General features: G+C 38.0%; 1 protein-coding gene across 2 annotated transcripts in view; it reads left to right on the top strand.

Annotated features, from left to right (window-relative positions):
* The first annotated feature begins 515 nt into the window (after nt 1–515).
* Nucleotides 516–13843, top strand: part of MRPL1 (mitochondrial ribosomal protein L1) — a 48897-nt gene continuing 35569 nt past the window's right edge. For both annotated transcript variants that reach the window (XM_044680134.1, XM_044680135.1), the window contains exons 1-3: nt 516–605; nt 6219–6327; nt 13467–13728. In XM_044680134.1, coding sequence (XP_044536069.1) covers nt 575–605; nt 6219–6327; nt 13467–13728 — 402 coding nt within the window. In that variant the 5' untranslated portion in view covers nt 516–574. The remainder of the gene's footprint in view (nt 606–6218; nt 6328–13466; nt 13729–13843) is intronic.

Genomic DNA, 13843 nt, shown 5'->3' on the forward strand with positions numbered 1-13843 from the left:
GAAACGAGATCTCTTGGTTATAAAACAATTCTGGTATTCACACTGGTTAGCAACTAGGTTTTACTGTTTCATTTGTACACATTGTCTTTGCACAGAATAACTGCTTAGTAAATGACTGATAGCTTGTTGGAGGGAGGGAGGCACAAAGCGAGTTCTAAAGTTGGAACACCAGATCATTGTCCATCCAGTAGAATAGAGGAGGGATGCAACTTGCTCTGGCCCAAGTGTTCTCAGTGGGGTCCGACAATTGTCCAAGCTCCACCTGGCCGGGGCTCACCACGCCCAGCACGCGGCCTTACTCCAGACACTTCCGGCGTGCTTACCTTTTTGCTGTCGCATCGCCACAGCTTCCTTCTTAGTGGCGGGCGTCCCGAACTGGAAGGGGAGCGGATGATGGGGAAGACAGAAGAGGTCACCACCACGGAAGGGGCGGGGCGAGTCTGTTCGCTGTTTTTACTTGGTTCTTATCTTTTTTTGGTTCCTCCTTACGCCTCCCTCCAGCCGGAACCTTTCGTCCTCATATCCGGTGGAAGCGGGGACTGATTTTGACTTGGCGCTGCGCGCTTTGGTCAAGATGGCGGCGTCCACTAGCTGCTTCTGGCGAGGTAAGGAAAGGCAGGATAGCTGCTTTTTCATGATCTCCAGGCGCTTGCTTGCTTCCCCGCGGGCTGGAGCGGCTCCTCTGACTCTGCTGCCCTTGGGCAGGGCCTGGTCACTTTACAGCCGGGCTATTTGTAATGGTCTCCAAGTCATTCTGTCAATTAGTTCTCTTAAACCGCTGGGCTGACCTCGTCGTAACCGTGACACCCTTCTTAATAACCTTCAATAGCTTCTTTTTTCTTTTACGGTCAAATGCAAAATAATCCGTTTGATATCCAGTATCCTTCACACCTATCTTCCAATCATCTTACACCTTCCAGTTCAATAACCATCTTCTATAGGAGGCCTTTACATATTAATTCTAGTGCCTGCCTTTTATTAACTACCTTCTGTTTACCCTGTGTATAGCTTGCTTTGCTCATATTTGTTTGCATGCTGTCTCTTCCATTCGATTATAAGCTCCTTGAGACCAGGACCTGTCTTTTGCTTCATTTAGTATTTCCGGGTCTTAGGACGGTGCCTGGCACCTAGTGGTCTCTTAATAAATGCTTGTTGCGTGACAGACCGTGATAACACTTAGTAAGAGTTCGGTGACTAGGTGTATCATATAAACAATAAAAAACTCGTAAAGGGAATAAAACGAGAGATGGTTTGGGATAGCATTTTTTTATCATGAGTATCTTGGAGTTTATCTTGGGACCTTGTTTTGCTGATAATACTTGTCCTTCACAGATGATTATTGAACAATATATCTGTTGTTGTATGCACTATTCTGGTTCTGCTCATTTTACTTTGCATCGGTCCATATAATTCTTTTCATGTTTTTTTTTTTTTTTTTAAACTCATCCTGTTTGTCATTTCTTATGGCAAAGTAGTATTTCAGATGGATCTTAATAACTGACTTTCTGGGGCAGCTGAGTGGCCCAGTGGATTGAGAGCCAGGCCTAGAGACGGGAGGTCCTAGGTTCAAATCTGGCCTCAGACACTTCCCAGCTGTGTGACCCTGGGCAAGTCACTTGACCCCTATTGCCTAGCCCTAACAACTCTTATGTCTTGGAACCAATACACAGTATTGATTCTAAGTTGGAAGGTAAGGGTTTTAATTAAAAAAAAAGCTGACTTTTACATGTTAAATTTATATACAGTTCTTTTGATCCTCATAGTATCTAGTGAGGTAATACAAATATTATCATGCACCATTTATAGATGAAGGAACAGAATCAGGCAATTTTAGTTTCTTCTTCATGGTTCATGAATAAAGCAACATTTATTAAGTGCCTTTTTGATGCTATACAGACACTGATGATACTGACAAAAATGAGACTAAGTTTATAGTATATCAGTAGATAATGTGTATGTATATAAATATATGAAGTGTATAAACATGTATGGTCTGAGCTGTGCTTAAGGAAAATAACTTTAATGGTTCTTTGGAGGATGTATTAGAGAAAGGAGAGACTTGAATTAGGATGTCCAATTAAGAAGTTATTTCAGGAGTCCAGATTGAGATGTGAACCAAGATGTTGTCTAAGGGAATGGGGAAGAGTCAGATGTGCAAGACGTTGTGCAAGTGGAAATCATGAGATTTGGTAATTGATTGGGTATGTGGGGTGAAAAGTAAAGAATCAAGGATAATGTTAAGGTATGATAACATTGATGCCAGGCACAGAAATAGGGAAGTTTGGAGGGAAGGGTATATTTGGTTGGAAAGATAATGAGTTTTAGAGAAACATGATAGATGACTGGAAGCTGGAGAAGAAAAGAGGGAAAGGAGAGGAACTGTTGATTGAGAAAGTGGCTGTTGATGGTATATGTAAAGAAGGCTAGAGCCTTCTTTAGAGCAGGCTAGGCCATTCATACAACCTGATTTCGAATTGAGCATTTGTTAGATACCTGTAAATGCTAGTCATTTTAGCAGTAGGATTAGTTAAGATGCAGATTTCTGAAAAATCAATTATTGACTGGCTTTAGACAAATTCATGTAATAGATATGCCCTAGATATTTCCATCCTAAAGAGGATGCCTTTTACTTAGACCCGAAGTTGGTGGAAGATCTAAAAATTGAAGAAATAGCTTCAGAATTCTAAAGGCCAGATCTCTTGTAGCTTCTGATGAGACTTTCTGCAGACAATTTTGTATCATTTTATATATTCTAAACCTCATTAATACTATTGGATAGATAAGTGACATGCCTCTAAATGAAGATTGTGTATTAGAGCCAGGTTCCATTGTCCCTTTGATAAACAGGAGAACACAAAGTTTTAAAAGAATTGCTTGTATTGACTGTATGTGGGAACTACCAGAACATTGTATTGCATGAGCAAGAACAGTACAGTGACCAAGGAGCAACCTTTTGGAGAAGGATTTGATAGTCAGTGGATTTTCCCAAAATCCCTAGAGAAAACATCACAATTTAATGTTATGAATATTACATATAGACTAACTCGAGAGCATTATAAAAAGAATCATTCTAGGAGGCAGTTTAGGTGGCTCAGTTGATTCAGAGCCAGGCCTAAAGACAGGAGAGGTCCTGGGTTGGAATTTGGCCCCTTACTTTATGACCAAGTCACTTACCCTCCATTGCCTAGCAACCAATACACAGGATTGATTCTAAGATGGAAGGTAAGGTTTATTGAAAAAGAAAAGAATCATTCCAACTATGCTGTCATCACATTTGTGTCATTGATGTCTTAGGGGGAAAAAACTCAAAATAACACGTACATTTATTTCTATTATAAATTACTTGATGGTTAATTATGTATTTGGGCTGGATATATAACACATTTGAAGTGCAAAGAAAGAACTGTCCTGCATGCAGCCAATTTCCTCCAAACATACAAATTCCTTTAGTATATTACAAGAGGTTTTGGATGGTTTAATTATTAATGCCTCATTATAGATAAAATCTCCAGCCATTGAGCCACATTAGTGTGAAGAATAGGACACTTTCCTTACAGATACAACTTTTGCTGAAGAAGGAACAGGGCTAAATTTTTCTAAGGCATTAAAAGAATTGGGACTTATGGATGCACAGGAACATGTCATTGCTGATGTTAACACAAACTATACTGTTTGAATTTCATTTTATCTCTTAAGAACAATGTATATACACCCTGAAGAGGATTAAACTATATTGAAATATTGTGTTTCCTGTGGATGCTCAAAATAGCCAGATTACTTGTGTTTTTTTTTAAATTTTTTTTATTTTAAACCCTTAACTTCTGTGCATTGACTCATAGGTGGAAGAGTGGTAAGGGTAGGCAATGGGGGTCAAGTGACTTGCCCAGGGTCACACAGCTGGGAAGTGTCACTTGTGGTTTTTATTTAGTATTAGTTGATGAAATTTGACTTTTATAATGAATCATTCATACTTCAGAACTATCTTTCCAAGCCAGAATTTGGAAAGCATATTTATAAGAGTTTTCATTAATAATAAGCCTGGAGAGAGAGATGTTGACCAGTTGTACTGTTCCTCTTCAGATTTAGGAATCAAAGCCCATCTTGTACAAGAAGACTGATCATCAGACAGTATAATCATCAACTTTCAGTTGAACAACTCTAAAGAAAATTAAGATTTTAAATGAACAATGTCATGTAGTAGATAGGCTAAAAAAGATGAGGATTGTTAGATGTGGCAATTTGTAACTCTGGTAACTTCTGAGACATGATGAGATTGAAAGCCAGAGTGCAAAGGGTTGAGGAGTATAGGACAGGAGTGAAAGTAGAGGCTATGAATATAGATAGCTTTTTCTAGGAATTTGGCCAAGAAATCTGGGAATATAGCTTGAAGTGATGGTAGGGCACAGCAGAAGTTTCTTTTAGGAAGGGGAGACTTGAAGGCCATTGAGGAAGAATCAGTAGCCTGGGAGAGAGGTGGGGGCAGATTGAGGGGTCAGTCTGCAGGAGAAGGGAGGGAATACACATTGTAGAGGGATTGACTTTGGTAAGGATACTGACTACCTCATCAGAGCCTGGAGAAAAGGAGAGAATAAAGGGTTTTGAAATGAGTTAGTTAGTTAGTTAGTTAGTTAGTTATTCCTGTTGACTCCTTAGGAGCATAGGGCCACAACCATCTCCCGCCAACGGACTCTGTTCTGGGCAACTTCCCCCAGCTGGGCCCATGTCATTCCGACGGCCTTTGTTTCGTTTTCGGCAGATCTTCGCCAGGTCTGTTTTGGCCTTCCAAAGTCTGGTATTGGAGATCTTTTCAGGCCATCTGATGTTCAAGATGTGACGTAGGCATCTGTTAACAGAGACCTGGAGTTTGTTGGTGTTAGCGTTCCTGTCGGAGAGCAATCTTCCAGACTAGGCGATCGTTGGTTTTGTTGGTTTAATGAGGTTGCCGTTTCTGTAGCAAGTGAGATTTTTACGGGGTGAGGTTGCTAGCCTCGCGCCCAACCTTCCTCTTTTTTCAGCCGGGCTTGGGACCGTCCTTGGTGGAGTTGAAATGAAGGGAGTGGAAAAACTTCAGTTTTCTCAGCCAAGTAGGAGGTGAAAGGGTACAGTGAGAGTGTGGGAATATATGTTTTGTATAAGTTGCTTATATATGTTTTGCTTTTTTTAGTATTGCCAACACTTAATACAGGGCCTAGAATATAGTAGGCTGGTGTCTATTGACTGACTCACATCTTCTTCACTTTCCTCCCCTGTATTCCCTCTACAACCCAGCTCCCTGGTCTCCTTGTTCTTTCTCTAACATGATACTCCATCTTTCCCTTGTACTGGCTGTCCTTATTGAATCACTCTCCGTCCTTATATCTAGTTCTGAATTTCCCTGACTTCCTAAAAAATCTTAGCTCAAATCCCACTCCCTCCCAAATTGCTAATATTTTTCAGTTTACTCTTTATGTATTTTGGAGATATTATCTTCTCCCTTTAGAATATTCTCAAGGACAGGGATTTTTTTGATTTTCTTTACAATTTTTTCTTGCGATTTTGAGGTTAATATTTTTCGTTGTGCAAACTATCTTACATTTTTTGTACCCATTAGCATACTGTATTTGAGAAGTCACTTGCTTGAAAATCCTGCTGCAATTGTATCTTTAAAATACTAATTGTACCTGGTATTTGAATGAATTTAAAATAGTTCTATACTAAAGACTTAAGCTATGATTGCATTGTGTAATTGAGGACAATAATAAGATACGAAATACATATTATCCAAATTATGACATGCATTTAGGTCAACAGTCTCTCAAATTAATTTTTCAGCATATATTTCTTGGATAAACTGCAAATGGTTAGTGAGCTAGGCCTGGAATTGAGTAGTTAAAAAAGATTGCGCTGAACTGAATTTGGAAATTCTCATAGTGCTGTCTGTAATCTCAGTGACATAAATCATTTTCTAGAGCACTATACTGGAAAAGGAAGGTTGGCCTAATGGTCTCTAGAACCTCGGATGGGACCTTCTGGGTCGGATCTAAAGGAAATTATAGATGAGAATTACACAAGGGAGATGAGATGCCATAAAGGAATTATAATCCATACTGTACCCATAGATAGCAATGAAATCAGGCCTATCAAAGTAGTTTTTTTCAAAGCACTAATCTATTTTTATGCTGAAAATATGATAATGGTTATTTATCACTTTATTGTTTCTAATGCTTTCCTTTTTTCAGTTTTCCTTCAGTACCAGAGGCAGTGTCTCTCTAGGATGATTTATAATACCTCCATTGCATCTTGTATAGTAAATGTTCAGGCAGCTAAAAGATACTATGTTGCTGAAAAGTAAGTATTATATTTTATTTTACCTTTATTTTAGTCACCCATTTCAGTGATTATTGGGGGTCTCTACTTGGGATGGATATATCTTTTAAACACATCACCCAAATGACTGTATCTCCATGATTCTGAATTGGAAGCCTGGGTCAGGAGAAGTCTTCTTCCTCATCTTTTGTCTTGGGTAACCATATCACCACCCTATCTCCTCCCTGCTTTGCTCAAGAAGCTTAAATGAATCCCTATTTTCTCTACAAATAAAATACCAACTCCTCTGAGGCTGAAAACTCCTCACAATCTAGCTCCCACCCATCTATCTGGGCTAATTCACATTATCTACTTACATTCTTGCCAGGCACCTTTTCTTGAACAAGCCCAGAAACCTCTTTTACTTCACTTGAGCCTTAGGAGTCTCCTGTTCTCCTTAGAGCTCAACTCATTTCCCACCTAATGCATGAGACCTTTTCTCATGCCCCAGATCACTCTGTATTTTCCTATATATATATATATGTCTTTTGTATTCACCTATCTACGGATAAATCTTTTCCCCCCAGTAAAGTGTAAATTCCTTTAGGAATAGCACTGTTTGCCTAGCACAGCATTGGGCACATGATCAACTCTTAATAATGTTTATTGAATTAAACAAGTTATTGTTCACCCACCATGCAGGTGTTGTTGCCCCAAGCAGTTTGGAAAACACATAGATATCTAAGACAGGATTCCTGCCCTCCAGGACGTAACAATGTCCTGGGGTGATGAGACAGCATGTGCCCAAATAACTAAAATATGAGGCAGTATATAGTACATGCTATATTACTAATATACATTAGTGAGTTGAGAGGAAGAACAGAGCCCTTATACCTGGGGCTTTTTGATAGAGGAAACACTTTAATGATCTCTTATTGTCAAGTTAACAAGATTTATTAAGCATTTAGTAAGTACTAAATACCCTCCAAGGTGCTGGGGATATGAAGAAAAGGTAGAGTGGGTAGAAAAACAATCCCTGCTTTCAAGGCCCTCACAATCTAATATGCAAACTATATAGATATATATATGATATATATGATAAACTAGAGATGATCTTGGAGAGAAGGTACTAGCATAAAAAGGACTTAGGAAATGCTTCTTCCAGAAGATAGCATTTTAGCTGGGATCTAGTCAGGGAATCAGGAGGTCGGAGAGGAGGAAGAAGAAAGTTCAAGGCACAGGGGACAGTAAGAGGAAATGTATGGAGTTGGGAGATGAGTGTTTTGGGCAAGGAACAGCAAGGCCATTGTCATTGAATCTGAAGGACTGGAAAGGTAGGAGGGGCCCACATTATGAAGGGCTTTAAAAGCTAACCAGAAGATTTTATATTTGATTTTTGAGGTGATAGGGAACCTCCAGAGGGTGCTGAATGGAAAGGGGGAAAGTATAGGTGTGATGTGATCAGACCTGAGATTTAAGAAGATCAGTTTGACAGCTGAGTGGAAGATAGACTGGACTTGGGGGAGACTGAGATTAGGATACCTACCAAAGGCAGCCACAGTAGTTCATGCATGAAATGGTGAGGGCCTGCACCAGAATGGTGGTGGTGTCAGGAAAGAAGGGGACATATTGGAAAGATGCTGCAGAAGTAAATGGACAGACCTTGGCCCCAGTTTGGATGGGGGGAGGGGGTGGTGAGAGAGAGTGAAGAGTTGAGAATGACACCTAGGTTGTAAACTTGAGAGTCTGGGAGAGTTGTCATTGCCCTTCAATAATAGGGAAATTTGAGGGAAAAGATAATGAATTCAGTTTTGGATGTATTGGATTTAAGATAATAATAGCTATCATTTATATAGAACTTATATTCCAGGTACTGTGCTAAGCATTTTACAAATATTATCTCAGTTGATTATATATCATTTGATGTCTACAGGACATCTTATTTAAGTTTTCCATTGGGTGGTGGTAGATTATAAGCTCCTTGAATGCAGAGCCTGATTTCTACCTTTTTTTTTTTAATTCCCAGCACTTCTTACCACAATGCCTGGTATATATCAGGTGCTTAATTGAATTGAATTGGAAAACTGGATATGTAGATTTGGAAATTATCAGCAATAAGATGATAATTGTAAGTTCATGGATCCTGATGAGCTCACCCAATGAAATAGTATAGAAGGAAAAGAAGACAAAGCCTAATTCTAACTTTGATGAAGATTCAGCAAAGGAGACTAAGAAGGAACAGTTAAGACACTTAGGAGAACAGTTGGAAGAAAACAGTGTCACAAAAACCTTAAGAGAAGAGGGTAACAAGGACAGTCTTGACAAGGTTGAGAGGAATGAAGATTGAGAAAAGACCCTCAGGTTTGACAATTAAGAGATTACTTTTGGGGGCAGCTGGGAAGCTCAGTGGATTGAGAGCCAGGCCTAGAGACGGGAGGTCCTAGGTTCAAATATGACTTCAAATACTTCCCAACTGTGTGACCCTGGGCAAGTCACTTGACCCCCATTGCCTACCCTTACCACTCTTCTGCCTTGGAGCCAATACACAGTATTGACTCCAAGACGGAAGGTAAGGGTTTTTAAAAAAAAAAAAAAGAGAGAGAGAGAGATTACTTTTTATGTGAGAAATAAAAGGAAAAGGGCCTTAGTAAGATGTAAAAAAATATTTATAGCAGCTCTTTTTGTGGTGGCAAAGAATTGGAAATTGAGGGAGTACTTTACTCACCAACTGGGGAAGGCTGAACAAATTGTAGTAAATTCTTGTGATGGAATACAATTGTGCTATAAAAAGTGATGAGCAAGATGGTTTCAGAAAAACCTGGGAAGACTTACATGAACTGATGCAAAGAGAAGTAAGTATAACCAGAAGGACAATGTAGACTGTAATAGCAATATTGTAAGATGGCCAACCAAAGACTTACCTACTACAATGCAGTGATCCACACCAATTCCAAAGGAGTCATGATGAAAAATGCTGTTGTTATCTTGAAAGAGAGATGAATTCTGGGGTAGATTCAAGCTTTTTTTCCCTTAATTCTTCTTGCTTTTCTTTTTTATCATGACTGATGTGGACATGTTTTGCATAATTTGGCATGTATAATAGAAAATTTGGGACTCAAATTTTTAAAAAAGAATGTACAGTTCAAAAAAATTAAAAATAAAAACTAGGAATTGAATTCACATTTTCTGACCCTTTCCACTATATCAGAGCCTTTGCCTTCTAAGGAAAAGAAACACTTTTGTCGCAGAGTAAATTTAACCCATATAACATTCATTATAAAGCATGAAATCCTTAGGGGGCTGAAACATAACTCTCCCAATCCCCACTCAGTTTCCATTTTACGTACATTTCAGTGAGTCAGCATATGAAATCAGATGTGGGGTATTTTAATGTGTTCGAAGAGTCCTCTAGATGAAGGTTGGTAGTTTAAGATGACCTCCTTATATGATGGCAGGTGATATGCCAATAACAGATTATTTAGCTTTATATAAATAAAAAGTTACATATGTTTTTAATTAAACATAAATAACATTAAAAAAATTGATTTGGAGAGAGCATTCTCAGTTGAATTATGAAGTCAGAAGCCAGACTGTAGAGAGTTAATAGATAGGTGGAATTTTCATTTAGCAAAATAATTCAGATTTGTATAGTATTGCTTCTTTAAACATATATGATTACTTTTTTTTTAACCCTTACCACCTGTCTTAGAATTGATACCAAGTATCAGTTCTAAGACACAAGAGCAGTAAGAACTAGTAATTGGGTTTAGGTGACTTGCCCATGGTCACACAATTGGGAAGTGTCTTAAGTCCAGATTTGAACCCAGGGCTTCCCATCTTCAGACCTTGCTCTCTCTATCCATTGAGTCACTTAGCTGACCTTATATTACTACTTTGGATAACTTTATTTTTGAGTTCATTTTCTTCTTTCTCCTTCAATTCAGTGTCACAGTTTTGTCACAGATTAGTCTCCACTTTTCTGTGAGACAGACCCTCCTTTTTCAGAAGCATTTTTGGCTTTGCCACAGTCCTAAATTCATACATTAAAGCAAGAGAGTAAAGTTGGTCCCACTGTGTTTTCTAAGTGGCACTTCAAGCTTACAGAATATGTAATTAGGGCACAAATTTATTTTAGTTAATTATAGTACATGTGACCTCATAATGAGTATAGATAGAATGAGTATAGATAGTATAGAATGGAAAGTTCACAGACCAAGGGCCTTGGGTCGAGTGCCTTTTTTTTTTTTTTAAACTCTTACCTTCCACTTTAGAATCAATACTATGTATTGATTCCAAGGCAGAAGAGTGGCAAGGCCTAGGCAATGGGGGTTAAGTGACTTGCCACAAGACACAAAGCTAATAAGTGTCTGAGGCTACATTTGAACTCAGGTTTTCCTGACCCCAGACCTTGATTCTATTTACTGAGCCACTTTACGAGAGGAATAAATAAAAAAGCATTATTAAGTATTGTATACAAAGTACTTAAGCTAAGGACTGGGGTTAAGAATAAGTCAGGAAATCCCTTCTTTTTTTTCTTTTTAAAATTCTTATTTAGAATATTTTTCCATGGTTACATGATTCATGATCCTCCCCCCTCCCCCTTTCTTCTCCCCCCTCCCAAAGCCGACAAGCAGTTCCATTAGGTTATACATGTATCATTGTTCAAAACCTATTTCTATGTTATCCATATTTGCAGTAGAGTGAGCTTTTAACATCAAAACCCTAATCATAGCCTTATCGCACCACGTGGTCGATCATATATTTTTCTTCTGCATTTCTGGTTCCACAGTTCTTTCTCTATATGTGGATAGTGTTCTTTCTCCTAAGTTCCTCTTGATTGTCCTGGATCATTGGATTGCTACTGGTAGAAAAGTCCATTACATTCTATTGTGCCATAATGTATCACTCTGTGTACAATGTTCTGGTTCTGCTCCTTTCACTATACATCAATTCCTGAAGGTTGTTCCAGTTCACATGGAATTCCTCCATTTGTTTATTCCTTTTAGCACAATAGTATTCCATCACCCGCATATACCACAGTTTGTTCAGCCATTCCCCAATCGATGGACACCCCCTCCTTTTCCAATTTTTTGCCACCACAAAGAGCACAGCTGTGAATATTTTTGTACAACTCTTTTTCCTTATTAAAACAGAAACAATTCTTAATGAAAGTGGAGAGTGATGTGAACTTATTAAGGACCTAACCAGACAGATTAGAGTTTAAAAAAGAAAAGAAAACTGTACAAAGGATAGAAACAAGGCTCACTGAAAAAGAGAATGAATCTAAGAGCTTGGCATGTTTATGTAAATATAGTGCCAGGGGTATTAAACTTCAAAATGTGCTGAGGTAGACAAAGAAAGTAAAGGATAATAAAAAGGGATTTGGATTATTTTTTTAAAAGTTGCATTTGGGAAAGATGTGTCTCAAAGGGTAGAACTGCTGGGGGAAGCAGGATATCTGGCAAATGTTCTTAACAGGAAGTTGATATAAATACATGGAGAATAAGAGGAAATCATTACCTTTGATGGATTTGGGTCCTCTAGTGCAGAAAGAACTGGCAGTTGTGATTATGGTACTAAACCACTGATCCCTAGACCAGTCTGCTCTGGACTAGATCCTTAGTGAACATCTAGAAAAGGAAATATTGTAGAGCAATCTTGCCTTCATGGAGAACAGATTCTTCTTGGTTTTGTCAAGGCTTACCAAACTAGTAGGCAAGGGGAATAAAACACCTCATGCTTGTAGAAAAGTTAGAGACATACGAAATAGGTAATATAGTGAGATGGGTTTGAATAGATTCTGAAAGTACTTGATCATGGTTAAGGATCATTGCTTTGTTTACTCCCCAATTTGCACTGATCCCATGGTAACTTAACATTTTTATATTGCTTTATCATCCTGTTAGATTGTAGGTTCCAGGAGAGCACGGGCTATGTGTCCAGATTCGTTTTGTGTCTATCCAATGTCTCACCTATTATAATAAGCAATTGGAAAATGTTTACCAAATGAATTTATTATTATTACTATGAAAACTAAATAGCTTTATCAGTTTTGTTTCCCTCACTTCTGTGTAACACTTGAGGGTTTACAAATATGAAAGAACAGTGAGAGCATCTTCCCATAATAGTCATTTTAGACAGGATAATTATCATAGCATAGGCTTGTTAGGACCTGTTTTCTGTTAACTTATTAACTTATTATTAACTTATTCCTATATTTAGTTAAAAATGAAGTGTTTTCCCAGATTGGGATTTTTAAATGTTTTGCAGCAAACAAGGTAAGTATAGAAATATTTTGTCTACTCTATTTGGGCTCTTTACTTAGATCTGTTGTGTTTTCCATCCAAAGGGAACTTGGAGACAATTAGAAATGAGTATCATGAGTAAAACATTCTATTTTTAGTGCTTCAGTTTAATTACTTATTACATGGGAGGAGCATTAGCCAATGGAGATAAATGTATGTAGAATATGGAATTTAAGACTGGATTTGATTTTGTGTCTGTTCAGAATGAAAATTGCATAATTTATTTAATGTAAATTTCATTTGTAACTAGAGTAGCTATCCAGAAGAGAATTTTATTTTGGAGAAGTTTCACTGTCTTAAAAATGTATTGGCGGGGTGTGTGGCAGACAGCTAGATGGCTCAGTGGATTGAGAACTAGGTCTGTAGACCTAGGTCCTGGGTTCAAATGTGGCCTCAGACACTTCTCAGCTGTGTGACCCTGGGCAAATCACATAACCCCCAGTGCCTAGCCCTTACCATTCTTCTGCCTTGGAACCAATACACAGTATTGATTCTAAGATGGAAGGTGGTAAGGGTTTAAAAATTTTTTTTTTTTAATGTATTTGGGGATAGTTCAAATGTGGCCTTAGATACTTCCTTAGATGTTTGACTCTGGGAAAGTCACTTAACCCCAATTGCCTAACCCTTACTGTTCTGCTTTGGAACTGATACTTGTGTATTGATTCTAAGATAGAATGTAAGGATATTTAAAAAGAAAAAAAAAGTATTTGTTATTTTTTGCGAATTGGTAAGCAGTCTCAAATTTCCTAGTCTGTTTATGATCAATTTTTTTTTATTCCTTTTCCTATCATGCATTTTCTTTCTAGGCTTTTCTTTCTAGGTCTTTTGGAATGTATATCGTGATAGCTAATTTTCAATGTGTATTTTTTCCTGTAGACCTGCAAAAAAGGGGAAAAAAGGCTCCAAAGTGCAAACTAAAGATGAAAAAACAATTGATATAGAAAAACTAAAGACATATTGTTATATGGAGGGTGAACCAGAGGATGATGTCTATTTGAAACGCCTATTCCCAAGGCAGATTTATGAAGTGGAGAAAGCAGTTAATTTACTGAAAAGATTTCAAATTCTGGACTATTCTAACCCAAAGCAAGGCATCTATCTTGACTTGACATTGGATATGGCATTGGAGAAGAAGAAGGTATGAATTATCATTGAAAATACCTGGATGAATGTGAACAAGAGGCTAAAGTATCACTACATGGTTATTGCTATTGACATAGATCAGACTATTATTAGCAAGAAAAACATTTTTT

This window comes from Gracilinanus agilis, chromosome 6, assembly GCF_016433145.1.
Source record: "Gracilinanus agilis isolate LMUSP501 chromosome 6, AgileGrace, whole genome shotgun sequence".
NCBI lineage: Eukaryota > Metazoa > Chordata > Mammalia > Didelphimorphia > Didelphidae > Gracilinanus > Gracilinanus agilis.